Consider the following 26,092-nt stretch of genomic DNA (forward strand, 5'->3'; position numbering starts at 1 on the left):
ATCATGGAGATTAGTCCAAATGGGCAACCAATTCTAGCTGACCGGGCGAGGAAAAAAAAAAAAAAAAAAAAAAAAAAAAAAAAGTGAAGGAAGAAACCTAAGCGCAGCAACGTAAGAAGAAGCCTGATGAACTGCGGGAGGCACATTTCCCCCTTTGGTAAGTCCTCCCCCTGAACCATGCAATACGAACGCATACAGGCCCTGGTGAAGCAATTCCAGGAGGACAAGTACGTTCTCAGGGCCTACGGGAAGATATACGCCCTGAATAGGTGCAAGGCGTATAGGAGTGTGCGGGTCGAGGATGTGGAGAGGCGAAGGCAGCAGGGGGGAGAAGATGATCACCCCGCCGAATTGGACGGAATTATGCAGATCGTGAACAAAACCCTCTACCACTACACAGACGAAACGCTAAACCAGTTCAGTGAAAACGATGAACAGCTGGAGCAGGTATACAGGCAGGTGGATCATTGCACCACCTTATGCCAGGACCTGGAAACGGTACTCACCAACCATAAGGATGAAATCACATACATTTCAAACGATATTAACAAAATACAGACCATGACAGACACCATGACGTACAAACTACACAACAGGAGAATCACACTGGAGTTGCTAAACACCTACATCAGAATTGTTCTAGTAACACCACAACTAATATGCGATATATGTGATGGACAAATAAATGAACAGTTCATAGAAAATGTGAGAATACTAACGAGGAAGTTGGAGAATTGTGAACACTGCTTGTTCGACACCTATCCTAGTATTCGCTCCTCCTATGTGGAGCTAGTAAAGTTAAAAAATAAAGCCATAGACCGTATACATAGATTCTTTCGTAACAGTATTTATGACATCGAATGTAGACGAAGCAATGTGCACTTCATACAACAACACTTGGGAAAGTTCCACGAATTGAATTCCTTCCTCTACAACAATTGTAAAGATGCCTACACCTACCTGGTGAAGGAATACGTTGCTGTTATGAACAGAACCTATTACAACCTCTTCCGGAGCTACATGCAAGATTTGGAAAAGAAGAAGGTTCAGTTCAATGGAGAGTTGACTGTCGGTTGGACTGACGCATACGTCGACCCTGCCAACGGGTTCAGTGATTTCCGCGTCGGTAGAAGCGACCCCCTCAGTGACCCCTCCAACTGGCAGACCAACCGAGGGAACTCCACAAACACGCATGGTGAAGGGATCAACTCAAATCTGAGTCTTCTCTCTGCGAAGAACAAAATGATGAACATGCTGGGTTTTGGCTCCAAGGGGGATGCAACATCGCAAGACAGGAAGGAAAGTCTTTTTCCTCTCAACAACCGGACGGGCGTTCTGCGTGACTTGGCCTACTACCCGGGGGAAGGGGTGCCCCCCACTGGGGAAACGTCAACCGGGGAAACACCCACCAATCAGCATCCCCCCGAAGAGCATCCCCCCGGAGTAGCCGCCCTGCCCATTATCTTCACCACAGACAGCCGCCCCCACTTCTTCGAATCCATTTACAAATCTTTTAGTAAGCTCTTCGTAGACACAGGAACGGCGGAATACCTTTTCCTCTCCAACTTTTTTCGCAACTATGACAGTCACGACTTCTTGTTCCTCTACGTCTATGCGAAGACGCTGACCCTTCACTTCGACTTCATGTATTACTACCTTAGCGAAACCTTCGACTTTATTGCCCTCTTCTGTATTTATATGATTAACCTGAACAACGGATGCCTGACCAAAAAGAGGGGTATCTCCCCCTTGTATGAATTTATTAACCGGATTCAGAACCTCATTTGGAACAGGATCGACTACATCGTTAGTGAGAACGTCCAGTCGGTCACCGTCAACCATGGGGAGGTGAACCGCTGGAAGATGAACCACCGCATGGCCGAGCAGAGGAGCAGCCCCCTTAACCACCCAAACCAGAAAAATAGTCTATACAATTTTTTCCACCTTAACAGTGCACAAACGGAGGGTGCGTCCAGTGGGTATGCCCTCCAAGGGGGCAATACTGTTAAGGGAACCTCTCCTGATGGGGGGTTCACCACGTCTTCATATAACCATTTCAGTTCAACAGAAGAAGCGGCCCCCATGCGAAACGCTTCTCTGCAATATTCCTGTCCTAACGAGGAAAGTAGCCAATTGGACAAACGTACTAAAGACGATGGCGCTCCCCCCTACCGTCACATACATCCCATAGTTAAAAGAATTGCAGACTTCTACTGCTCCCTAGTTGTTCTCACGAAATTGTCTTTCCATTTCGAGAAACAGCACCACGTGCGAATGTGTTGCGGCGTGCTCTCATCCGGTCAGAGGGGAAGCCCACAAGAAAAGAAGGCTGCCCCTAGCACAACTACTTTGTGTGACCACCCCGGGGAAGAGCTTCCCAATGGGGGAGAACCCATCCCAACAGACCACGATAGAGGGAAAAAACCAAGTGACGAAACGGACAACCAAGTTGTGTTAAATGACGGTGGGAAGGAACCCCCCCAGAAGGAACCACCCCAAACGGAGCAGCAAACGGAGCAGCAAACGGAGCAGCAAACGAAGCAGCAAACGAAAGGGGATCACACCATTGAAGAAAAATACAAGCACCTAAATGACCTCATCAGAACGTTAGAAGAAAACATAATCGACGTTTTATCTGTCTATAAAAACCAGTTTGCACAAACGAAAGAGCAGCTCCTCTTTCTCATTAACAACTACTGCCACATGGTAGACGTCATGAAGCACAACTCAATGGACGAGGAAAAGATAGACCGCTTCGACAAACTGCTAAACAAAGAAATCAATGCGTATGTAGAATACCAGCTGAATCACTATATAACGGATTTGATTCTGTTTGTCTGTAAACATGAACAGATAGTCGACAAGCTGAAGAAAGATGGCCACCATCCCAGTGATTTCACATCTGAAGTAGATGTAAAACTAATGGAATCTGTGGCGATTGAGTTTACCAAAAATTGGAAGAACCTTTTTAAAAACATCAAACAGGAAGTTACCCTCTCTTTTACCCATAACGACACTTCAGCACATGTAGTAAAAACTCTGAACACACAGATTCTGTTGTACTTCACCAGATTCCATCACCTACTCAAGGGGTTCTTCGCCCACGTCCAGCCACCCCCCTGCATTGAGAACCTGCCCTCCGTTGATGTCGTCCTCGTGCAGATTAAGAAGGACGCCAAGGGGGGCATGAACTAGCAGAGGGATGAACTGTTAGACGGGGGGGGGAACTCCTAGGGCAAGCCCTATGAAGAGAGGGGAGCCCCAACCAAGTGACCAAAGTAACCTCCCCATTGGGTAATGCACCCCCCACATGACTGAACATTGCCCCCCCATCTTTTTCCACTTTTGTGTCTGTCCTTACCACATCACATGCTAACCATGCGCAATGACAAACTGAGTCTAACGCTGATTAATAAAATATTAAAATTTACGGATCGGAAAATTTAATCGGCATGGTACAAAAAGGGGGGAAGAACATATACGTGGAGGGAAAAAAAAAAAAAAAAAAAAAAAACAGCTAAGAATCTATCGCAGAGCACATCACGACGCGCAGCGCCACCTGCATAACGATGGAAAAAAAATACAAATTCAGAACCGCACAACGCGGTCGGCCAGCGATGGCTGTCTGTCAGGCGAAAGCGGACGCATAAAAAATACACCTCGGTGCGTGTTCACGTGGGTTCACGCATATGCAACACGTACGCGCGTAGTGGAAGAGGCACTACCAAAAAAGGGGAAGAAAAAAAAAAAAAAAAAAAAAAAAAAAAACACGATTATGATGAGGATACTGTTTCAATGTTGGATCAATGCTTGCAGAATACTCGCTCAGTGATGTCTATCGTTTTAACTCTGGCACCGTGCGCACCGTTACTATATTGTGTGCACTGAATTATACCAATTCGTTTCGCAACAGGGAGTCTGTTCCTTTTGCTCCCGCAGCCGTTTCAGGCACGCACTAAGCGGGTTGGCCACTATTTGATAAATGGTAAAAACGCAATACACGGTTTGAACGAAGAAACGGTCGTCCCGCTTCTCTCCCGGATGGACAACACACTAACACTGTTTACACGAGGTTACATTTTCAGTCGACGCTTCAATGTCGAGCTCCCCATTCGCCGTCACAACAGCGGGGCCGTAGTAAGCCATGGCGTTCCTCGACTTGTAGTACTCATTACGCATTGCACTCTGCGTTAGCTTCACATCGTATCTGTGACTTATTGGCTCAAACAACAATCCCCAAACAACACTGAAGAAGAGACTCATTCCTAGGAAGAGACAGTAGAACCAATCTAGCGATTCAAACAAGGCACTGTTAAACAGGGTTAAGGCTAATACTTCTACAAAGGCTGTGGCTATGAAACAGACCCCACATATCCATCCCCAAGCTTCTCCCGCTCCCTCTGAGTGGTACACCTCCAAAAAGAAACAACCAGATCCGTACAGAAATAAACAGAACGCATCTATCAGTCTTGAACTAAAGTATAGAATCCATGATGAACCCGCCCCGATCTTCTCCTCCATCCAGGGGTCATCAAAGTAGTATGAGGACGCCATCAGACAGATTAGAGACAGACTCCAAGACACGGTACCTAAGATGAGGAGAATAAACATGACATATAGTTAATGCGTAACAAATGGGGGCATATATACAACCCATGTTGGGGGGGGGTCAACCAAATAATGATCAGCTTGCCGGAAGAGCAACATCCCCTGGGTTCCTCCCATAGCAACTACGTCCATCCCTACCCATTGACGTCGCCTGTAGCAGAAACTTCGTTCCGGCTCGGTATCCCCTCGATTGCTTGATGCTAAAAGGGGGGAAGAAATATGTATGTGTGAAAGCACTTGGTGGGATCAACAAGGAGTCCCCACATCCCAAACGACTGTATAGATGCGCATGCAGTGTAAGAGGAATGAACTCCCTCCTCATGTTGGAAGAACCTACCTGCTGTCATCCTCAGTCAACTGCAAGAAGGACATAATCAGGAGCGTCCCCAGGAGGAACCCCCCTATACTAAAAAGAACCAAAGGCATTGGCGCGTTCCCGACACTTCCTGGTAGTGCCCTCAAAAAATTTAAAATACCCAACGGGTTCTTCCCAATTAATGTTATAGAGCAGACCAACAAGATATACGAAATGAATTGGATGAGGAATCCTACTCGTAAATTGAAGTTCATGAAGAAGTCCCAAAATGGCTCAAACTGAGGCCCGCGGCCTTCTGGGGCTTCCCCCGGGCGGACGACGTAGGTGAAAAACATTTTGCTGGGGTGGCAGTTTGTGTGGGGTGGAGACTGCTTAGTCGGTTCGTGTATTTTCACACGTTTCACACGTCTCACACGTCTCACACTACTTTCACTTCTTTCACTTCCTACCCTGTCTGACGTTCGTCGTGCGGGCCGAACAGCTGCTGTGTTGTCTAAATGACTGCCTTACCGTCTTCGTTCTTTGCGCATGCGTTTACCGTTCGCCCTTGCGCAGTTGTGTCTGTTCCTATGTCTTTTCTTCGTTCTATTCACTCGGTCCGCGTTTCGGCGAGTGTAAGTGCGCACGTACGTGCGTGTGTAAACGTGGTGTAGGTGATCCACGCCTGCGCGATACGAGGGAGCAGGGGCGCACTGGGCAATTTGCACTAGACAAATAACTCTGCACAAATAATTCTAGACAAATAACGTTGGACAAATCACGCTGGACAATTCGCACTGTACAACTAAGCAGTCCCAATTACTCTCTTCGGACAAACAATTTTTTTTTATCACACGTATGCTGTTGCGGGGGCGACGAAACGCCGTTTCCTCCGTTCAGGGGTGCAGTGCGTGTAGCACACGTAGTACGTGTGTGTGCGCGTGTATACGTACTCACACAAGGGGATGCATTCGTGTGTACCACGATTAGCGTCCACGTCAGCACAGTTGCTTACTGATTCAATTTTTTTTTTTTTTTTTAATTCAAAAAAAATCTCACACTCAGTTGCGCACATTCGTGTGTTACTCGTGCGGTTAATTCGGTTTGCCAATTTTCCTCAAACATTGGGTTACACAATGGAACATGCGAAATGGTTTTACAAACGCGGGGGCAGAAGTGGAAACAAGCAAATTCTTCATTCGAACGTCAAAGCAAAAAAAAAAAAAAGACGAAAAGGAAGAAGATGAAGAGTACGCAAAACGTGGGTTAGTATTATCTGTGCGTTTGTGCATATACGCGTTTTTTTTTTTTTTTTTTTTATTTTCCTTTTTGTCATAAATTTGCATGTACACACAATGTAGTAGCGCTAGTTTACCTTTGTGGATTTTTTTTTTTTTTTTTTTTTTTCCTGTTCATAATTTTTTTTTTTGTTCTTAAGCGAATTTTTTTTTTTTTTTTTTGATGGGAAAAATATGTACATGTGCAGGCGATTGTGCAGCGACGTACACATTGAAGGGTTATCCTACGCCGCTGCTACACGTGGGGGTAAACCAAATCCAAATGGCAACTCCCTCCTAAGGAAAGTAAAAAGTGTCTTCCCCCTAAGTGCGCTCTTGCACACGTGCGTGTATGCATACACACCAACGCGTGCTTACATACATACGTGCCTTTCGCGGTACACACCCTCGAAGGGATGGTTAACAAATGTGCCAGGGAATTCCCATTCCTTTGAATAAATGCTTTTCTGCGTCGTTAAGTGGCTTTCCTCTGTCACCACTTGTGGGGTATGCAGCAGAGGTGCGCCACATGTAGGAAACAAAGCGGCATGAATTGTGCCACTTCATTGCCCCCCTGCGGTGTGCACAACTCGCCAATGACGTACACAAGTGGACAGTGAATCACCAACGTTTTATTTCTACCTCCTACGTCAAGCGGCGACCTCGTGAGTCCACGTATCTACAATTACGTGGAAACAGAAATTGGACCCTGGCACTTGCCACAGGGAAAAAAAAATAATAAAATAAAAATGACCAATTTCTCCCCGCGTGTGTGCACGGTTGCCTCAAAACATGTAGCAAATTCTTTTGTGTGCAATGGGGAAGGTTATGACCGTAGATAAGGAAAATCCAAATGTGGACAGGGTCACCATCCGTAGGAAGGTTCTCCATTTGGCACTTCGTCTCATCAGTGGAAGGGGTACTTTCCTTTGGGGGAAGTCAAATTGTGCTAATCCGATTGTACCTCTGTTCTTCCCATTTGGAAAAAAAAAAAAAAAGCAGCATCAAAGTGGTGAATGATTCACCCAAGTGTCATTCGTTACTTCCTTTGGGAAGACGCAGTTCCGCTTTTCGCACATAGCGTTAAAGTGCATACACTATGACTTGGTCCTACATGTGCACCTCCTTGGGGCACCCACAACAAGTTAAAAAAATGAAACTTAAAAAAAAGAGATGCCAAAATGGGGGTAACTAAAAATGGGAATAAAGGATAGCCGGGACGGGCACACCACGAATGGTAGGGTCAACTAAAAGAGATGGTGATGACACAGGTCAGACCTGCTACAACACGGGGATGTGCATACGAATAAGCATAAAAAAATATACATGCGCATATAAACATATGCCTATATGTAGATCGCTATGCTGGGGGGGGGGGGCTCTAGCCATGATATGTGTTACCTCACCCCTGATCAATGCAACTGAGTATCAACCAGAGTGTACTTCACCCAGGATGATTCACATTTTTATGGGGGGTATATCCTCATAAGCCGCCTCTCCGAGCTGCTTCCCCCGGGGGCGCATTAAAATTGGCGCCCGGTGCGCCCTGGTTCTTTAGGCTCTGCACTTGCTCGAGGATCTCCTGGAGCTTCTCCTTGGGCGTGTTCTTAATAATGGCTAGCTGTTTCTGCTTCTGTCTAATTTTATCTCGAACGAATCTGAGTCTGTCCTCCGAGTTCTGCAGCATCAAGGCATCATACCTATCGACAATCATAAGGTGAAAATCGAAAGCCGCAAAGGAGGCAATTTGTACGAAAGCTTGTCTTTGCTCAGGATCAGAAGGATCTACTTGAAATTTCTCCAGTTTTGCATCTATGGATTCTTTTAAGTCGTTCCTCAGTTTTATATTCATAGATGCAAATGACTGATCCAGTTGTTCCATCAGTTGCGACTCTAAACCTGTGCACTGGGAATGAATCCTAATAATTTCATCCACCATTTTTAAACTTTCCTCAGGATCTGTCAATCCCTTCTTATCTTCAATTGGTGATACCTTCCCTAAGATGCATGGTTCCTGGGAAATAATTTCTTCTATTATAATTCGACCCCTTACTATACCCTTAACGGCTAAATTATTTCCCACTTTTGTCACGTCCTTAATTTCTGCATAGACTGCCAATGGGGCCAAGACTCCTGTTTTGTGATTGAAAAAACACATGCCAAAAATTTTTTTTTTACTTCCATTTATTGTTACTTCTCTAGTCATGTTTTTAAAAATGTCTTCTACGTTTTCTCCGTTGAATTGCATGTAGTCTTCGAACCCTACTTGTAGTGGCGATGGCTCATTGGACATCTCTTCCAACAGGATTGGGAAAAATCCCAGCTTGTTATCCTGATCAAATTCGGGTATCCATTCGTTTATTCTTCCCTTCACATTTCGGGGTACCTCCTCGATGATCGGTTTGTCCGTTAAACTTATTTTGTAGTTCTCTGCGTAGAGTGCGTTTTTCCTCTTCATTTCTGCACTTTCCTTGCGTCCTTCCCGGGCGTTTACATTCCTACCCGGGTTGGAAATGGCCCTGCTGAAGAGGTACCCATATGGGTGAGCCTTTCCCCCCCAGTTTTTCCTGCGCGCTTCTCTATGCCCATTCAGGGGAACTCCCCCACTTACCCTATTCCCATGTAGGTAAGATTCATTCGATAGGATGTTTTTGTGCCTCTCGCTCGGTAGCGTGTTTCTCCTGGCATGGGTTCCCACGAAGTATAGCAAAAGCTTCACAACCACCATCCAGCAGATGCACAAACGGAACACGGGGGACCCACCTTTCATGTCGTACCGAGCCCAACTACGTTCGTTTGTTCCCTCCAATGCATTTATAACTACGCGTGCACATTCCACGCGGACAACGGGTTGAAAAAAAATTCACAAAGGGGAAATGAGCGGCGGCTTATTTTCTGTAGAGCGAAAAAAAAAAAAAAAAAAAAAAAAAAAAACTTCGAAGGAGGGGTAGCATTGTATCACTTGTTGGGTCCTTTTTTCAGCCAGCTCATCGCGGATGTGGCAATGTGGGGATCATATAGCCGTTAAGCGGGTCGGTGGGTTCCTTTTATTTTATTTATTTATTTTGATTGCACACCGATCGGGTGAAATTAGGTCAAATTTGTTGTACGTTTTAGCTTTTTCGTTTTTCTCGCCCCGCTGGGCAGCTTAACGGTTTATCCTTTCCTACGCGCTGTGTTAACATTCATCGCGTTGGTAGCATTCCCCCCTCATATGTTTCTTCCAAAAGAGGGCACTTTGTCGTTACGTAATGGGACGTGCACCGATCGAAACGTCTACTCGATCTGGTGACATTGGCCACGCAGTGGAGAGAAGGGCATTCCACTTCGCTGCTTCCATCACCGCGTGGCCAACGTCATAGGAAAAGAACGAGCGCAAATTGGGCAAACGAAGGGGTAGTGTGGCACTACCCAATGGGGCAACCCTTGTAATAACTAGCAAGTTCGCCCTTTTAATCAGCTTGGTAAATCTTAAGACGAAGGAATGAACTCAGTTGGTTTGAAAATGAGCAAAGGACTAATTCGGGCAGTTAAACTAAAAAAATTGGAAACTTAAAAAAAAAAAGAAAGAAACAGACGACGCAGAAGTGGTGGAACATGCACCGTGGGGTGGGCGTGCACACATGCAGATATAGGTGACCGATCGGCAAAAGTGGGCACCCGTTGAGGAAAAACACCAAACTGTGTCATCCCCCCGCTACGCGTTCGCTTGTGCGTGCCCCTCTGCGTGGAGCGGGCTATACTCCATATGGTACAGCCGCTTGATGTAAAACACCAGGGATAACAAAATACACAGGGCGAAGAGAACAAATAGGCTATACAGATAAAAAAAAGGAATTTTCAAAAATATGTTGTCCTTCGTTTTGTATTCATTATAAGTCCTAGGTCTCGCACTGGTCGGATGGGATGGACACTTAGCGTCGACAAACCCGATCCGATTTTTTTGAATGTCAAAAATAACTTGTCTGTTCTTAAAAAAAGTTAACCCTAATATGGGCTTATTATTTACCTGTTTCTCTATGCCCTTACACCAGAAGTTTTCCTTCTTGTAGAGATACGAATGTGGTTGCCATTTCATTTTGTAGTTTTTCGATAAGGTTACAAAAAGATCGGGTAGTCCATCCAGGTACTTCCAACATTGGACTCCTTCTACTATTTTAACGCACATATTCTCCTTCTCGATGATACGTTTTAGGGATTTCTTAAAATCATCAAACTGAACCAGAGGATTGTTAAACGACTCGTTTGTCATTTTCAACCTCTTGTTCACGTCAAAGGCGTTATTCATATCTTGAATGCACAGGATATCGAAGAAGAAGTTCAATTTGTTGTAGAGGTCCTCTGGAACGTGTGTGAATGTGCTGCCTGAATCGACCAGCATTTCGAGTCCCTTGTTTGAGCTCATCATGTTAGTTCCAAACAGGTCCATGCCCCTCACCCGTATGTAGTAGTAGTACTTCCTTGTTATATTTTCCCACACGATTTTTTCTGCCTCGCGTAGTGACAATTCTTTCTCTTCCCCTGGTGGGGTAGCCCCGTCCAGTTGATTAGGCTCCCCCTTGCGAACAATATAAGCAGGGTCATACCCCCCCGCGATGAGTTCGCCCCCCTTTTCGGATATACAAATGGAGAATACCTCCTTCAACTGCGGGGCGTTCTGAAAGAGAAAATTTATAAACGTGGGGATGCCTTGCGGCTTAGAAAGACTCATGCCTAAAACGCCAGTCGCCTGTTGGTATAGAAAGAGGCTCTCCTCATGCATATGACACCCCATGAGCTTCCTAAAACTGATTTTCTCATTGTTGTGTGACACCACGGTGACTACATCTGAAAAGTAGAACCCACTAATTTGGGAACCCTCGCAGTAGGACTGCAGGTACTCACACTTCCCATTCACACAGTTCAGGTTATAAGGACATTTCTCATTTTCACAGTACAGAATGGATGACGTTTTAGAGTTATTCAGGTTAAAGGGGTTTTCCATGTGAACCCCACACTTCTTGCAACCAGCACATGGGAAGCTCAAGGAGGATGAACCCGTGTCTAGGATTAAAGAAATTTTCTGCTCCGGGGTCCCAATGCCTACGTCCAGAAAATAGTAGGCATACTCGTCTATGTCTCCATATAGCTTGTACTTATACAGGAGGTCTTTGTTCTGATCTTCCACTGGTTCGCTTTTGCACTCTCCATTCAACGTAAATAGGGTTAACACGCATATAACTAGAAAGATGATAAGGGAAAGGGAGCCGCAACCGGGGTTCCCAAAGCTGACTGCACCCATTTTTTCTTCTTTTTAATAAAACATTGGGTGCGTGTTACGTCACGTGTCACTCGTCCTTTACAGCATCGCGTTTGTTTCGCGCATGGTTGGTTGTGCAAATTGCGGGTTCAAGGGGGTGGTGAAAATGGGCCAAATTGTGCCACCAAAATGGGCCAAATTGTGCAGCCAAAATGAGAAGGGAAAAATCCGAACGGTGATTCCTTAACCGTTAAGCTCTTCACAAACGTACCAACTGGCGCAACGGCCAATTAACCACTTCCCCTTTTCGATCGCTTTTTTTTTTTTTTTTTTGTGTGTGGGGTGGGAAGCGCACGGGCTGAATGTGTCACTATGGACGGTTATGCAGAATGAGCGAAGTGGTTTCCTTTGGATGAATTTTTGTGCTCATCAAATGGGGGGACGGTTACACCGGCATGCTCTTTCTCCCCTCCATTCGGGGTTGGCACAGTGGGGGAATACTGTACTCTCACTTGAGATGCGCAGAACATACAATAGTGGTTAGCTTGCCAGGGGTAAAAAGAAAAAAAATAATAAAATAAAATGAACAAACTGAGGCGAAGCAAATCGAACGTGCTGACCTCACCCTTTGCAGCTTCCTCCTTTACAATTTCATTGCCCACTTTTTTTTCCTTCCCCGTTATGGAAAGTGACAGCACTGTCTCCCCTCTGTTGTATTTTCCCTGTTCCGGCGCGTAAAAACAGGAACGGGGAAGCAGCTCTGGCGACTCCGCAGAATTGCAAACACACTTGTGCAGAAAATTCCCTCACGGCAAGTTTCTCCCACTTAACACATGATCAGAGTTTTGGAAATTTTTACCCAAAGGGGCGTGTGCCATTATTTGTTCTTATGTTATGGTTTCCCCCATTCGATCATTCAAATGTGTTACTTTTATTTGCTATGTCACATTAAAAAAAAAAAAAAAAAAAAAAAAATTAACACAGCTTACGTTCAGTGTAAGCCTTGACACGGTCACGAGGAAATCAAGTGGGCATACAACATACCGGTGTAGTTATATACATATGCATATCTATACGCACATGCCGGTAACTCCCTTTTTCGGTTGGGACAAACAACACTTAAGCGTGATGCGCATGGTTGTTTATGTGGTCACGTTTTACGCGGTGCCGGATTTGTTCGTCCCCGTCGATCGAGGTAAAACGCCTCATAAACCCAGTTTTGGCTAACTCGAAAAAAAAAAAAAAAAAAAAAAAAAAATCAAAACAAAACAAAACAAAACAAAACAATACAATACATACAAAACAGCCATACATGAAAAAAAAAACGCAAAATTTTTTTAAAAATACGACAAAAATGTGAAAAGCGCAAAAACAAACAAAGCGAAGAAGAAAACAACTTAGTCCACCCCCAATCGCGTCATCACCAAATGGTACATTTCCGGGTGAACGGAAGGGGGAACAACCGAGGGGCGCCACGATATCCAAGCATACCCGCGTATGGCATGCATCTTTACAATACCTTTTTTTTTTTTTTTTTTGTGTGACATGTAGCCGACATTGCAACAAACCCTATTCCATCTGTTCCTCTTAAGTACGATCGTCACCTCGGCACAGTTTCGCGGAAAAAAAAAAAAAAACATACCTATATAGAGGCGTCGTACCAGTTGGGCACGTTAAAAAATCTATTGCGCACCGCCCTTCGTTAATTGGCACCACTGAGGGGGAGAGTGTCCAAGGGTTGGGTATGCCATTAAATATTTTACCTATGCATAATATAAGTGTTCTTTTCTGTGCAATTATCCTCGTATTCTTTAAGCACCTACTGGTTGGTAGGCGGATCCCCCTCTGCAGGGCCATAACGAAAGTTACCACTTCCTCTTTCCTTCCCGCATCGCTAAATAACGTAGGGGCTATAAACCCGATCCGTTGGTCCCCGCTTTTTGCCGTTCATCCCGCTCGGTTGGCGCGGAAATATTGTATTCAACGACCGAGCGCAAAGAGGAAATAACATTTCTCAAAGGAGCAACTTATACATGTATATACATGTATGTACACGTGCGGGTGTTTGTTATATCTTTACAATTATATGCATACGCGCAAGCTATACTTTTTTCCCAAAAGAATTCTTTTTTTTTTTTTTTTTATAAAAAACTTAAAAAAAAAAAAAGTTCATCCGAAAGAGAGGCTTCCATTTATTTATAGGAAAAAGCGCAACTTGAATTTTTTTTTTTTTTTTTTTCATTTAATCCATCATCGTCAAAATGGTAGAAGGGACTAAGGATAAAAGTAAAAAAGATTGATGCGGCAGAGAGTGGAAGTGGCCGAGTGGATCGCCCCAACTGGGGTGACAGAACAGCCTCCTCAACGCTGTGACGCTAGAGTGGTGAAGGCGAAGCCGCCAATGCTCGCGTGACCTCCACCCGTGTGTTCACAAGCACGTGTAGATATGCTCACTGGATCCATCATATATCCAGGGAATGTCATTCCCCCCGAAGCACTGTACCCACACGTTGTGATGACTTCTTCCCCCTTTTGCAGAAGCCACCATGGATAAAAAAAAACAGGATAATAAAAAGAACATGAAGAATGTAAAGGGCAACGCCAAGGCAGCAGCCAGCGGCAATGATAAGCTGGCCAAGAAGAAGGGAGCCACCAAGGATAAGAAGCAACTCTACAAGGGAAAGGTTAAGAAGAGCCTAGGAAAGAACCAGAAGATGAAGAAGGGCGCCACGGAGGAGTCCAAGGAGAAGAAGAAAATCATCACCTCCATTCGATTTAAGCGGTAAGCGCAGAGCGTCCATCCGTTCGTAGCACAGGCGAAAGGGGTGCTTATCACGACCTAGCATCGGCAACGGGGTGGATGACGCCGTGCTTCCATTCATATGCACCCTTGGATATATCACCCACCCCCTAAATCTCTTCATCACTTTTCCATGCAGACCCAAAACGCTTAAATTGCCAAAAAACCCAAAGTGCCCAAAAATCGTCAAATCGTGCTACAAAAAAACGCTGGACAAATATGGAATTTTGAAATACCCCCTGACGTCAGAAAAGGCCATGAAAAAAATTGAAGAAATAAACACCCTCGTTTTTATTTGCGACAAGAGGGCAGATAAGAGGAAAATTATGAAGTCCGTGAAGAACCTCTTTGGTATTAGCTGCGAGAAGGTCAATGTGCTGAACAGGTAGGTCGATTGGAGAGCCAGCCGACATACTGTAGAGGGACCATTTTTCCATTTGGTAGTGCAACCCCCCGCTGCAACGTAGGACCAAGGTGCATGTTGTGGGTTCACGCCTCTACAAATATATATATATTTACGCACGTGTACATACACCTAGACGTGCACATATTATATACCCTTGCTCATTTTTGCGTCGCCCCCCCCTGCAGACTGAATGGAGACAAGAAGGCATACGTGCGCCTGTCAAAGGACCACGACGCGTTGGAAGTAGCCAACAAGATCGGAATTCTCTAAAGAAGGAATTTTCCACTGGCCAAGGGGAATAAGGACCTATCGGCTTGTGCATACATATATGTTGTGTATGCATATATGTTGTGTATGCATATATGTTGTGCATGCATATATGTTGTGCATGCATGAGCGATGGCGTGACACGTGAGTTGATCATATTACGTCGGCGGTACCACTCACCCCCTTTGGTGGGAATCGCCTGGCGGAACACCTATAACCCCGTTTCTCACGCGTGGTGCTAATTTTATGCACAATTTTTTTAAAAAAAAAAAAAAAACTAAAAACGGTTTAAGAGGAGAAAAAAACACATCAATTTTAACACAAAAAAAATGGCTACTTTGAAGAGGGCATATTGCTAACTCGTACCAAATGTGAGTGTAACGGCATAGCAGCCTCCCCCTGTTGCGAATTAGCTGGAGACGATCCGCTTCAAAATCTCGTACTCGCACTCCTCCGATTCGTCCGACGCGAAATTATCGGGCGAACTCTCGTCCATTTGGAAGGAACACTTGGTCTTATAAAAGGAAACCGCATTGACGTTGTTTTTCAACACGGTGCATACAATTTTGTGGACATTGATTCTTCTGCATAGAGCATCTAACATATCGATGAGGTGCTTTCCGATCCCCAGTTTGGTAAACTCTGGCACGATTTGAATTTCGTACAGATAGCAAATCGTTGTATGTTCATTGGGTGGATAATCTGCCGTCAGTCTGTAGTGCACAAAACAGACTAAAGCGTGTTTGCTCAGGTAATCATCTACCTCCTTCGTATTTTCATTCTTCCCTTTGGTGCATAACTTTTCAAGAAAGGACAAATTATGTTCCTTTCCCGTGAGGAGTAACTCAGTCACGTTTTGCTCATCCGATGTGGTCACTTCTTCACTGGTTAATGGCTTTTGTAGAAACCCCAGTATCAGCTTACACTTGTCACTCCGTAGCTCCTTCCATTTCTTCTCATCTGACCAGCCACGATTTAGGAAATTGCTCTCGTTGTATAGACGCTCCATATTCGCTTTAGTTATATGAAACAAGGTTGAAAGAATCGTTTCGCCTTCTTGGTGCTTCTTCAGTTCGAATGCGTTAACCGACTCGAAGAAGATAAACGGAGGGGGTTCCGCAGTCATCACACTTGGTGGATCACTTCCCACCACTTGTTTATTTGCATCTAATTCATTCCCCCGTTTTAGTAAAAAGTACTTCCTATAACTACCATCGATAAAGTCGAAAATGCTGTCATTCTTTTTGCAATTTTTTACTTCTTTAATTATTAGCTCTCCTTTATTGTGCTTTGCATGTTCCTTGTTGTTTTTGTTTGGACACCCCTTCTTCTGGATGCTCTTCCTGGTCTTCCCAATTTGGGGGGACTTCCCCACTGCAGTTCCGATCATGTCCACCTGCTCAACTTTCCTTTCGCTTTCGTTGTTCATTTGGAGGGAAAAAAAAGAAGAAAAGTGTCCAGTTGGGTCAACCCCTTCCAACTAAGGATACCTTTCACGGGGATCAGTAAAAAGGGGACAATTCCATCACGCACATATGAACCTCATTCTTCCCCCCCACAGGCATCACTTCCCAGCTGCAACAACCACATAAACGGCGACAGAAAAAATGATCATATGCTCTCCTCTATTGGGGAAAAGGACAATCGATGGAGATGCCACTCACCCCTCTTTGGTGTCAAAAAAGGGGGGAAAAATGAGGCCCAACGTAATAAACTTGTTAAAGGGTCAAGTTTATTATTTGATCTCTCATCTCTGGAAAGGGTGAGCATTTATTAAAGGGGAGACAACCCAAATTGGGGACCACTCGAAATAGGCACATTTGCGGATGGAAAAACGGAGGGGTAAAATCTTACTTAGACGGCGTAGGACACACGGGGGGATGCAAAAAATGTGCAGGGAAGAGATAACCGTGTCAACGATACCACACCTTGTCGTGGTGAGGAAATCAAAAGAGCCGCGTAAATTAAATTCCCCCTTGGCACTTATCTGAGCACACCACCATCGTCATCCCCGTCACTTAATGAGCGAACCTGGGTGCGTCCACCCGCACTTTTTCCGTGTGTCCCTTTCGACAAGGTCAGCCTGGAAATGCGTCCCAATTGGGCATACTTATTGGTACTTTCCCCTTAGCAATTTTCATTTTAATCTTTTTATTTTATTATTATTATTTTTTTTTTTTTTTCTCCTCTTTTCCAACTCCTCACCCTTTGTGCCCCTTCCCCGAAAGGGATACGCTGCGAATATTTTCCGCGGGGCCGGTGCGTCATGGGAAGAGAAAAAAAAAAAGCCTCCCCAATGCACAGGGTCAGGCAGATTAGCATAGGCAAAAGTGCGCCCACATAAAATAAACAATAGTATTCACTCTTGCACTACTTCCATGCGAACGTAGTGAAATACGCCACAGCATAGCAATCGCAAGAGAAGCGCCTTTTTTTACAGCCCCCATGTACTAATGGGAAAAAAAAAAAAAAAAACTGTGCGTCTCCCCTCTTGAAACAAATAACGTGAAACTGCAAGGGTAAAAGATAAGCAAACGTAATCGTGTGACGGTTACAAGGTGGGAAAAAAAAGAAAGTTCCCATTCTTTGCGAATTTTAAAATGTACATTTAAGAAGCCGTAACCTTAACGCGTTTTAACTGTTTTGAGCAGTATCGCAGCGTTTTCGTAGCGCGTTCGCAACATTTTGGAGGACCTTTTGACCATCCTTTGGCCGCTTTTCGCTGCGCGCAATTGCCCACCACACTGAACGACTGAAAGCGAGAAATGCACCAGCGAAGAGGTTGAACCTTCTTGGCATTCTCCAGAACGAGGAATCATTTTTCACAGACATATGTGCACAGACATATACGAGCTCATAAATACCTTTACTTGATGTATTCCCCAGAATTGAAAGCATCCCCCTTTTAAGTGCATACACCAAAAAGGTCATTCGATAACGTCTCACCCCCTGACTTTTTTCCCCTGTACAAATGGCACAAAATAAAGGATCCAACCAGCTCATTCAGCAGCTGCTGAAAGCTGAAGAGGAAGCTGATCTGGTGATTAAAAAGGCCAAAGATGGTAAGACAACGGACCAACACATGTCGGCCAATACGAACTACTAAGTTTGAGCGAACAGACAATTGGCTCCTGAGAAGCTCGATTCAGAAATCTGTTTTCGCAACACAACAGTTCATGTGTTACTTGTTAGGCATTTACGTCCCCGTTCTGGTCATTACACTCCCCCCTTTTTTTCATCGCCACCTCCCTCAGTACGCGCCAAGATGTTGAAAGAGGCCGAAACGACAGCCACGGAAGAGTTGAAGATTTTCCGGGCCAAGGAAAAGGAGCGCCTGAACAAGGGGCACAAGGAGGTAATATGCGGAGGAGCACGCCCACCTGGAAATATGCCTCCAACGGCACAGCGTCCGCACATATTTCGACGCATGTTACATTCCCCCTTCCTTTGTATGTCCGTTATTATGTGGATGTGACAACACCCCCCCTTTTTGCGACCCCGCAGAAAACCACCGCCGAAGACGAAGCCGTAACTCTAATTGAACAAAACACAAAAGAAGAAATAAAAAAATACAAGGAGCTGTTTAAAAAGAACAAAGAACAAGTAGCCCAGTTTGTGTTCGATAAAGTGTTCAACGTAGATTTGACAATTCCAGACTGCACTCAGAAATCGCTTTAACGTATCGATCACTGACCCGTTAATTGGACGCCACCTGTATATACGTGCATTGGATAGGCAGATGCTTAACAGGAGAGAAGAACCCATGGGATGGGGATGAACCAACCCAGCGCACATCCCATACGGATAAACGCATAAAGCACATGCGCATATATGTATGTATGTATGTATGTGTGTGTTCCCCGCGATCAGTTCACCCTGAATTGGGAAGACGAAGGGAAAAACCCAGCTGGAGGGTAGGTGGTGAGAGTACACCCCCTTGGAAGGTCACCCCAGAAGGGAGCTAAGCAACATTAATTGCATATGCGTAGTGTGTCACGCGGAAAGTGGAAGCAGATAGACCGTTGTGACCTGGCACTCCTCTGAGCAATCCGAAGTGAGCGTGTGCAGGTAAACATTTTCGTACATACCAGAATCGCCGCAACGGGATAAGCAGCCCCTTCGCGCTTCGTTCGGTGGAATTCTCACCCACCTTTTTTTGTTATCCCTTTTTATGAATGTTCATTTTTTCCCTTTTTTTTTTGTCATCACCCCCCTGATGTATGCCTTTTCCTGGGTGCGAACAAAAAAAAAAAAAAAAAAAAAAAAAAATTGTTTATTCCCGAGAAGGGACAAATGGATAATAATTAGCCAACCATATCGTACACTTTGTAAACATTTGCAACTCTGCATATGGGTGACCCCCACGTGCAATTATACTGTCCTTGTTGCGCTGTTCCAATGGGTGGCAAAGCAAAAGTACTCTTACATAGGAATACCCCTCGGGGGCATAGCCAAACCAGACCGCATGGGGAGGAAAGCGGTCATTGGGAAAGAAAAAAAAAAAAAAAAAAAGCCACGCGAGCTTCACAAACGGGAAACAACAACAAAAATGCTCGTAAAGAATGAAGAGAAATTTCGCTCATGAAAATTTTTACAAATTATAGCATAATGAAAAACTATGCGTAATTTTTTTCTTTTCTGTAAAATGGGGTTTAAAAAATGCACAAAAAAAATTGTAGCACGATGAGGGGGGAATTCACTACATTGTGAGGCGGGCCCCGTTTCCGGCCGCTGAAGAAAGCGTGGCGTTTACCCCCATCGTTCTTGTTTCCATACCGAGTTGGGCAGCGGAAAAGCAGTAAGGCGGCGAAGCGACATGCACCTTTTCTCTCTTGCTGCAGTAAACCAAACTTCGCATACGTTGTGTATATGTAGCAAGTATATTATATACCCTCCTAGTATACCTGGCTCTTACTTCCAGTGCAGCAGTGCTTTACCTTTGCTTGGGTTAAGTTTAGTAGCGGGCCCCTATACTTCCCCAACCCGGTTCACATTGCCCACCTTCTCCAGCGGGAAACCTCTCCTACCTTGGCGCATTAATGCACAAAGGGGAAAAGAAAAATTGCTCCACCCACAGTTGGATATACCAACTCGTAGCTTCCATGTACATATGGATGTTGGTGCCAGGTTTTTTTGTGCCTCCTTGATGTGGCTACATATATACATATATCCCAACCTATATGACGCCAAAAATGCGATCGTTCTTCGCGCTTAGCCCAAGTGCGGAACGTAAAAAAAAAAAAAAAAAAAATTCATTCACAAAAAAAGGGGGGAAAAGGCCCATCATGTACCGACTGTTTTTTTTAGCAAAAGGAATGTGGGAAAAATTGCCAATAATAGAGCGACAATTTTTTGGAAAAAAAAAAAAAATACGCAGTGAAAAAATTAACAGAAAAGAGAAAGTTGTTACGAATTGCGTTTCCGAACGGTATGCGAACAGGAAAACAAAAAGAAGAGGAACCCTGACGACGTGTTATGCTGGCATTCTGCTGAAACTCTGCTGACAACGCGCGGATACTCTGCCGATACTTTGCTGCTACTCTTCTCCTACTTTTGTGGAACCCCCTTTTTTTTCTAATTTTTTTGGATACGTTTTTTTAAAATGAAAACCATTGTGTCATCGCAGAAGGTCATGATTCCGGAAGGAGGTAAGAAGAGCGAGTCGAACAAAAATGAGGGATTGAGAGGGGTGGGCTCTCCCTGTGCCGTTGTGCCAGAGGTGGGACATCCATCACGTTGAGCCGGGCGCGCCACGAGAGAAGTTAAAGGGGAGGAGTAAGAACAGGAAAAAATAGTTGAAGGAGGAAGCCTCCCCTCTGGCTAAAGTAGCTAGAAAATCGCGTGGGCGCCTGTGGGAACAATTAGAGAAGTGATACCCCATGGGGTTATCAGCGCGCGCATGTATGGATGCATGGAAGAGTGCTTTGCATGCGTTAAAGAAGTGCGCCACACTGCGCTAACGCTTCCGCTAACACTTCCACTAACACCACCGCTAACAATTGCATGTATTCCCCTTTTTCCTCAGTCCAAGTGGCCATAAACTCCAGGAAGGTGACTGTAACAGGAAAGTACGGCACGCTGAAGAAGTCCTTCCGCCATCTACCCATCGATGTGCGTCTGAATAAGCTGAAGAAGTATATAAAGGTGGTCATGTGGTTTGGAGTCCCCGACAGACTGGCATGCATTCGAACCGTATGTACTCATTTGAAAAATATGTTCACAGGAGTGACGAAAAAATTCCTCTACAAAATGAGACTAGTACACGCTCACTTTCCAATAAACTCCAACATCGTCGATAACAACAAGTCCATCGAAATAAGAAATTACTTGGGTGAAAAAAGAGTTCGATTTGTGAAGGCGCTACCTGGGGTTATCATTGAGAAATCTCCAAATGTCAAGGATGAAATTTATGTCAGTGGTGCTGATATCGAGAACGTGTCCCTCACGGCAGCTTTAATTCATCAGTCCGTTTTGTGTAGAAATAAAGATATTCGAAAATTTTTGGACGGAATTTATGTTTCGGAGGTCACTACTGTTGAGAAGGACGAGTAGGGGAAAAGACAGGGCGTGTGTATGCGTATGTCTATGCGTATGCGCATGTGTGGGGTGGAGTAACCCGTTCCAGCGTGCATATAGAAACGATCCCTACTGCGGCAACGATTTGCTTTCGGACCAGTGCCTTCGCCGCAACTACTACGTCCATCGCGTGTACATGTTCGTGATGACGATTGCATTTGGCCATTCCGTTTGGTCGATGCGTTGTTCCATGCCTGTGCATGCCCATGTGCACGTGCTACCTTTTTAACACTTGCCCCTTAATTAAACCTTAAGTAGAACTCCAATTTTTTATTTTAAAAACGTGCATCTAAGTATTACGTAACGGATGTGCCAAAGGATAACCACTTGGTACGACCGTGAAAATGCGTAATGGTGGATTTGCCAACAGTTCAGCGTTGTAAGAACCGGAAAGGCGGGTGAAGGGGGTTCCCTCCCTTTTGGCAATTACCCCCAAGAGGTGTTAGCAGCGGTGGTTCTCTTCTTCAGCGTAACTACAACCTTGTAGAAAGACTTTTTTTTCACCACCAGCTGCGCGCACCAAATATAATATCATTTGGGCACTCAAAAGGAAGGCGCCTAAGGGTTGAGGGGGGGAAGAAAAGTGCTCCACATTGTTCAATCCTGACGCATGCATTTTTTCTTCTTTTTTTTTGCACGTAACTTCCCCTCGTTGTGGAACACTGACACGCATTCCCATTTTCCCCCCGAACGATCGTCGTCCTTGTTTGCACGCACGGTGTAAATTTTGCCCAACAGTGGAAAACGCCCTTCCGGTGGTGGAAAATGACTCACAACAGGTTGCAACACACAGGATTATCCGATGGAGGAACAACCGAATAATTGAATAACTGAATAACGGCTTACCGTTCACCATTCATAGCTCACCGTGCTCATATCCCTCTACATTTTTGCAAAAAAACTTTAAAACACACGGAGGCTTCAAAAGGGAAAGACTTCTCCCCGAACGTAGAACAACATAATGAGGTTGGCGTACTTCCCACACCTCCTGTTTCTCCTGGGTCTCCTACCCCTCTTTGCAACCGTTGCATTAAGAACATCATGCCTTGGCGTGGGGAAGCACAAGGGGTACCAATTTCTAACCCCCCGTGTGGTGTTCTCCCCCCAAAAAAGAGCAAACGCGAAAAAATACAACCAAGGAGTGGGGAAAAATCTAAATGAAAAGCTATCCGCAGTGGAAGAAAACAAAAATAAAGAAATCGATGGGAAACACATCTCGTCTGTCATGTCATACGATACTGGTGACACCATCAACATTGAGGAAATAAAAAAGATACTTCCACATAGGTATCCATTCCTCTTGGTGGACAAAGTAATCCATGTAGAAAAGAATAAAAAAATAATTGGCATCAAACAAGTTTCCGCTAATGAAGAATTTTTCAATGGCCATTTCCCTGCCAAGGCTATTATGCCTGGCGTTTTACAAATAGAAGCTTTAGCCCAATTGGGGGGGATATTATGCCTCAAAAATGAAGAAAGTCGTGGGAAGGACAATTTATTTTTATTCGCTGGGGTTGATGGCGTTCGCTGGAAGAAGCCAGTCCTTCCAGGTTAAATCATTTTGCGAGGACATGTATACAAGTGTGTGTGCAACTCCTGTCTACATCGCAATATGGGAATAACCGCGTTTTAAAAAAAAAAAATAAATAATATAAACAGTGATAAGTGCACATCCGTTTTGTTGCAACTTGGAGGGCGCCCCAATCAGCAACATTCCTTTATTCGTAAAACGTTGTCATGATGGAACTTTCTGGGTTGTGTCCCCGTGCAGCAAAACCGCAGCTGCGATATTTACACGTACATCGCGCCACTTTTTCTTCTGAACTTTTCAGGCGACACGCTCGTAATGGAAGTGGAGCAAATTTCTTTCAAGCCCATCCTCGGGGTCGCCAAACTGCGGGGGTGCGCCTACGTGGGAGGCCATGTCATTCTGAAGGTTGCCGAAATGACCTTCGCATTAGCAAGATGAGGTAGTAAAGGGAGAAACAATTTTTTAAATCGAATTCGTTTAAGAATCTAGACCACGGGAAGGGGAACAGAGGGGACAAAGTAGCAACCACCTCCTTCAGGACATTTTGGACATCACTGACAGATCTGCGGGAAAAGGGAGGAAGGACGGCTGGGCCACTGTATCTCCAAATAAAATTGTCCGAATGAGCACGCCAGCCGATTCGTTTTCGCGTGTATGTGCTTATATATACGTATATGTATATGCATGCTTATTTTTATTATTTTTTTTTCCCCCTACCACCATACACCCTGCACAACGCCGTTGCAGCTTTTACCTGAACAAAAAAAAAAAAAAAAAAAAAAAAAAAAAAAAAATGGCTAGCTGTTTGTCCCGCTAGCTAGTACTCACAGTTACAATTTATCCGAATTGGCTGACACTTGTTTATTGCCTCCAATTCGCATGCTTGCAAAGGAAGCGGAACAACTGTCCATCCTATTGTGAGAAATTACCACTTCCCACACAGCTGAAGTGGCCATAAACAGGGTTGAAAAGACGGGGTACGGCAGCTTGCACGTGTACTAAGGGGTGAACGAAGGGGAGTCAATAAGATATGTAGTGGACCACATGGTAAACACACTGCCAGAAAAAGCAATGACGTGTGTGGTCCTCTCACTGTCAGCCATATATTCTTTTTTTTCGTGCCTTACGGGGAAATTCTTCAAAGCGCAAACATGCACGGGCCCAATAAAAATGCAGGCGCACAGGACGGCCATCATGCTAGTTACGACGTGTGTTGTCACCAGGAAAATATCGTAGGCAAAGTCTGCTCCTCCACGAATGTACGTGCAGATGTTCATCATGTTCTGCGAGGCACAAAGGAAAGACATCATAAATTGAAATGGCCATTCGAAGGGAAACAATCATTTGGCTAAGTCCACAAAAAGGCAAAGCAATTATTCATCACCTCCAATTTTTTGCACTCCGCTTCGGTCTTGCATGGCGTGTCTGTTAAGGGAAAAAAAAAGAAACTATGCTTCTCCATCAAGTTCGCACACTTCTGTTGCATGCGAATTTGCTCGTCATACCTGTGTTTAAATCCTTTCAAGTTTGCAAAGGGGGTAAATTCATCAGTGGGAATAAACCCACGAGGGTAAACAAAAAATGATATTTCTCTTTTCCCAGGTGCAGTTATATGTGCGGTGCGCGTATATAGGGGCAAAGAACACAACGCATATAACTGCACCAACGGTAGACGTATGCATGTGCACCCATGCATAAAGTGTCAGTCGGGGTGCTTAACAAAAGATACACACGTCTCAGTTACCATCACCTGGGGCTTCAACTCCGTGACCTGTTTGTACTGATCAAAGTTTGGCGTAACATACTGCGCCTCAATCTCTTTTAGCTTAACGAATTGCTGCTTGATCAAATTGATCATCGACTTGGCCAAAACCTTTTTGGAGTCCTTCGAGTTCTGCGTGTATGTCGTTATGGGCGTGGGTGCGAAATGAACGCGATGTGATCACGCAGTGAATGTGTAAAAAAAGGGGGGGCACAAAAAGAAGTGCGAAAAAGACTAACATCATCCATCAATCTTTCATATTCCTGAATGAACCTATTCCCTGCGTACTTCTTCATTGCGATCTGCAGAAAAAAAAAAAAAAAAAATTCATACAAATGAAAGCTATCCTCATGGAAAAACAATTATGTGTATCACTAAACGGGTAGTGACAAAATGCACTATGGAAATGTCCATCTGTCTGTTTCGCATTTATGTCCATAGGCATAAATCTCTAAAATAAACTGTGGGTCACCTTTAAATCTTCTTCTTCTGATGGGGACAAGTGGATATCCCTGGAAGTAATAAAAAAAAAAAAAGGTTGTCACGATAGATATGTGCCAATAGGGTTGTATGTTCTTTCATCCCTGACTTACTCATTTTTGTAATTCCGCATGATTTCCCTAAAAGGTTAGTCAGAAGTTATTTTTATAAGTAGGGGAAAAACAAATAGGAGATGGATAAGAAAAGGGGGTAGGGTCTGGGTGCACATATAAGTTGCGAAGATTATTTGTTGCCCTCCTTGTCACCCTCTTTATACAAACCTAAACACTTCTACATCCCTGTCTAATTAGGTACACAGAAAGGGTGAGGATGTGTTGGCGTATACAGCTTTTATGTTAATACGATGCGTGGCATGTAGAAGGGCACTTCTCGTAGGTAGATATTTACAAACCTCCGTAGTCCTCCCGCAGGTGCCTCTCCACGGATTTAGTAACTAGTGTGAAATTGCAAAGGGGGGGGGTGGTAAAGGAAGCATTATGGGAAATGTTCCTACGGTGGTGAAGAAGTTGGGCTGGACTTGGGGAGAAATTTTCCTTTCCTCATTTTTTCCACTTTCCCACATTTCGTTATTTTAATTTTTCCCCTTTTCCAGATTACACTCTCGCGGAAATGCGCTCTTGCTGAACAGGGACAGGCAGAAGGACGCCTCCAAAAGGGTGAGAAAGCAAACCAGGAGCAGTCCCTGCGTGCGCCTCTTCATTGTGATGACAGGAAGGACCAACAGGTGGTAAGCGCTCACGACGGGGCCAACAAAAAAAAAAAAAAAAAAAAAAAATTAAAGTCAAAATTTTGGGGCAGACAAAATTGGGGGCCACAACGAGAGAATGTTC

General features: G+C 44.5%; 10 protein-coding genes across 10 annotated transcripts; 5 read left to right on the forward strand and 5 right to left on the reverse strand.

Moving 5' to 3' along the window:
• Positions 1–177: 177 nt before the first annotated feature.
• PCOAH_00043480 (Uncharacterized protein) lies at positions 178–3,195 on the forward strand (the record flags this gene model as incomplete). The annotated part of the gene is made up of 1 exon (XM_020061132.1): positions 178–3,195. The coding sequence occupies one exon, from the start codon at positions 178–180 to the stop codon at positions 3,193–3,195; it is 3,018 nt and encodes a 1,005-aa protein (XP_019916536.1).
• An 858-nt stretch (positions 3,196–4,053) lies between these two features.
• On the reverse strand, positions 4,054–5,259 carry PCOAH_00043490 (Uncharacterized protein; the record flags this gene model as incomplete). Its single annotated transcript, XM_020061133.1, has 3 exons — positions 4,054–4,589; positions 4,747–4,808; positions 4,946–5,259. 3 exons carry the CDS (start codon positions 5,257–5,259, stop codon positions 4,054–4,056), a joined length of 912 nt encoding a protein of 303 aa, XP_019916876.1.
• A 2,404-nt stretch (positions 5,260–7,663) lies between these two features.
• PCOAH_00043500 (Uncharacterized protein) lies at positions 7,664–8,950 on the reverse strand (the record flags this gene model as incomplete). Its single annotated transcript, XM_020061134.1, has 1 exon — positions 7,664–8,950. One exon carries the CDS (start codon positions 8,948–8,950, stop codon positions 7,664–7,666), a length of 1,287 nt encoding a protein of 428 aa, XP_019916888.1.
• A 927-nt stretch (positions 8,951–9,877) lies between these two features.
• PCOAH_00043510 (Uncharacterized protein) lies at positions 9,878–11,461 on the reverse strand (the record flags this gene model as incomplete). The annotated part of the gene is made up of 1 exon (XM_020061135.1): positions 9,878–11,461. The coding sequence occupies one exon, from the start codon at positions 11,459–11,461 to the stop codon at positions 9,878–9,880; it is 1,584 nt and encodes a 527-aa protein (XP_019916544.1).
• A 2,219-nt stretch (positions 11,462–13,680) lies between these two features.
• Positions 13,681–14,895, forward strand: PCOAH_00043520 (60S ribosomal protein L23a; the record flags this gene model as incomplete). Its single annotated transcript, XM_020061136.1, has 4 exons — positions 13,681–13,705; positions 13,958–14,201; positions 14,359–14,604; positions 14,811–14,895. The coding sequence occupies 4 exons, from the start codon at positions 13,681–13,683 to the stop codon at positions 14,893–14,895; spliced, it is 600 nt and encodes a 199-aa protein (XP_019916207.1).
• A 406-nt stretch (positions 14,896–15,301) lies between these two features.
• On the reverse strand, positions 15,302–16,321 carry PCOAH_00043530 (Uncharacterized protein; the record flags this gene model as incomplete). The annotated part of the gene is made up of 1 exon (XM_020061137.1): positions 15,302–16,321. One exon carries the CDS (start codon positions 16,319–16,321, stop codon positions 15,302–15,304), a length of 1,020 nt encoding a protein of 339 aa, XP_019916927.1.
• A 1,542-nt stretch (positions 16,322–17,863) lies between these two features.
• PCOAH_00043540 (Vacuolar ATP synthase subunit g) lies at positions 17,864–18,570 on the forward strand (the record flags this gene model as incomplete). Its single annotated transcript, XM_020061138.1, has 3 exons — positions 17,864–17,954; positions 18,147–18,247; positions 18,397–18,570. The coding sequence occupies 3 exons, from the start codon at positions 17,864–17,866 to the stop codon at positions 18,568–18,570; spliced, it is 366 nt and encodes a 121-aa protein (XP_019916134.1).
• Positions 18,571–20,494: 1,924 nt separating this feature from the next.
• PCOAH_00043550 (Ribosomal protein L6-like protein) lies at positions 20,495–21,444 on the forward strand (the record flags this gene model as incomplete). The annotated part of the gene is made up of 2 exons (XM_020061139.1): positions 20,495–20,540; positions 20,918–21,444. 2 exons carry the CDS (start codon positions 20,495–20,497, stop codon positions 21,442–21,444), a joined length of 573 nt encoding a protein of 190 aa, XP_019916853.1.
• A 985-nt stretch (positions 21,445–22,429) lies between these two features.
• On the forward strand, positions 22,430–23,437 carry PCOAH_00043560 (3R-hydroxymyristoyl ACP dehydrase; the record flags this gene model as incomplete). Its single annotated transcript, XM_020061140.1, has 2 exons — positions 22,430–23,018; positions 23,301–23,437. 2 exons carry the CDS (start codon positions 22,430–22,432, stop codon positions 23,435–23,437), a joined length of 726 nt encoding a protein of 241 aa, XP_019916501.1.
• PCOAH_00043570 (Uncharacterized protein) lies at positions 22,950–25,374 on the reverse strand (the record flags this gene model as incomplete). Its single annotated transcript, XM_020061141.1, has 9 exons — positions 22,950–23,562; positions 23,717–23,753; positions 23,929–23,997; positions 24,127–24,282; positions 24,384–24,424; positions 24,731–24,893; positions 25,001–25,063; positions 25,234–25,273; positions 25,355–25,374. The coding sequence occupies 9 exons, from the start codon at positions 25,372–25,374 to the stop codon at positions 23,534–23,536; spliced, it is 618 nt and encodes a 205-aa protein (XP_019916176.1).
• Between the last annotated feature and the right edge of the window lie 718 nt (positions 25,375–26,092).

The sequence above is a fragment of the Plasmodium coatneyi genome, chromosome 12 (assembly GCF_001680005.1).
Source record: "Plasmodium coatneyi strain Hackeri chromosome 12, complete sequence".
Classification (NCBI taxonomy): Eukaryota; Apicomplexa; class Aconoidasida; order Haemosporida; family Plasmodiidae; genus Plasmodium; species Plasmodium coatneyi.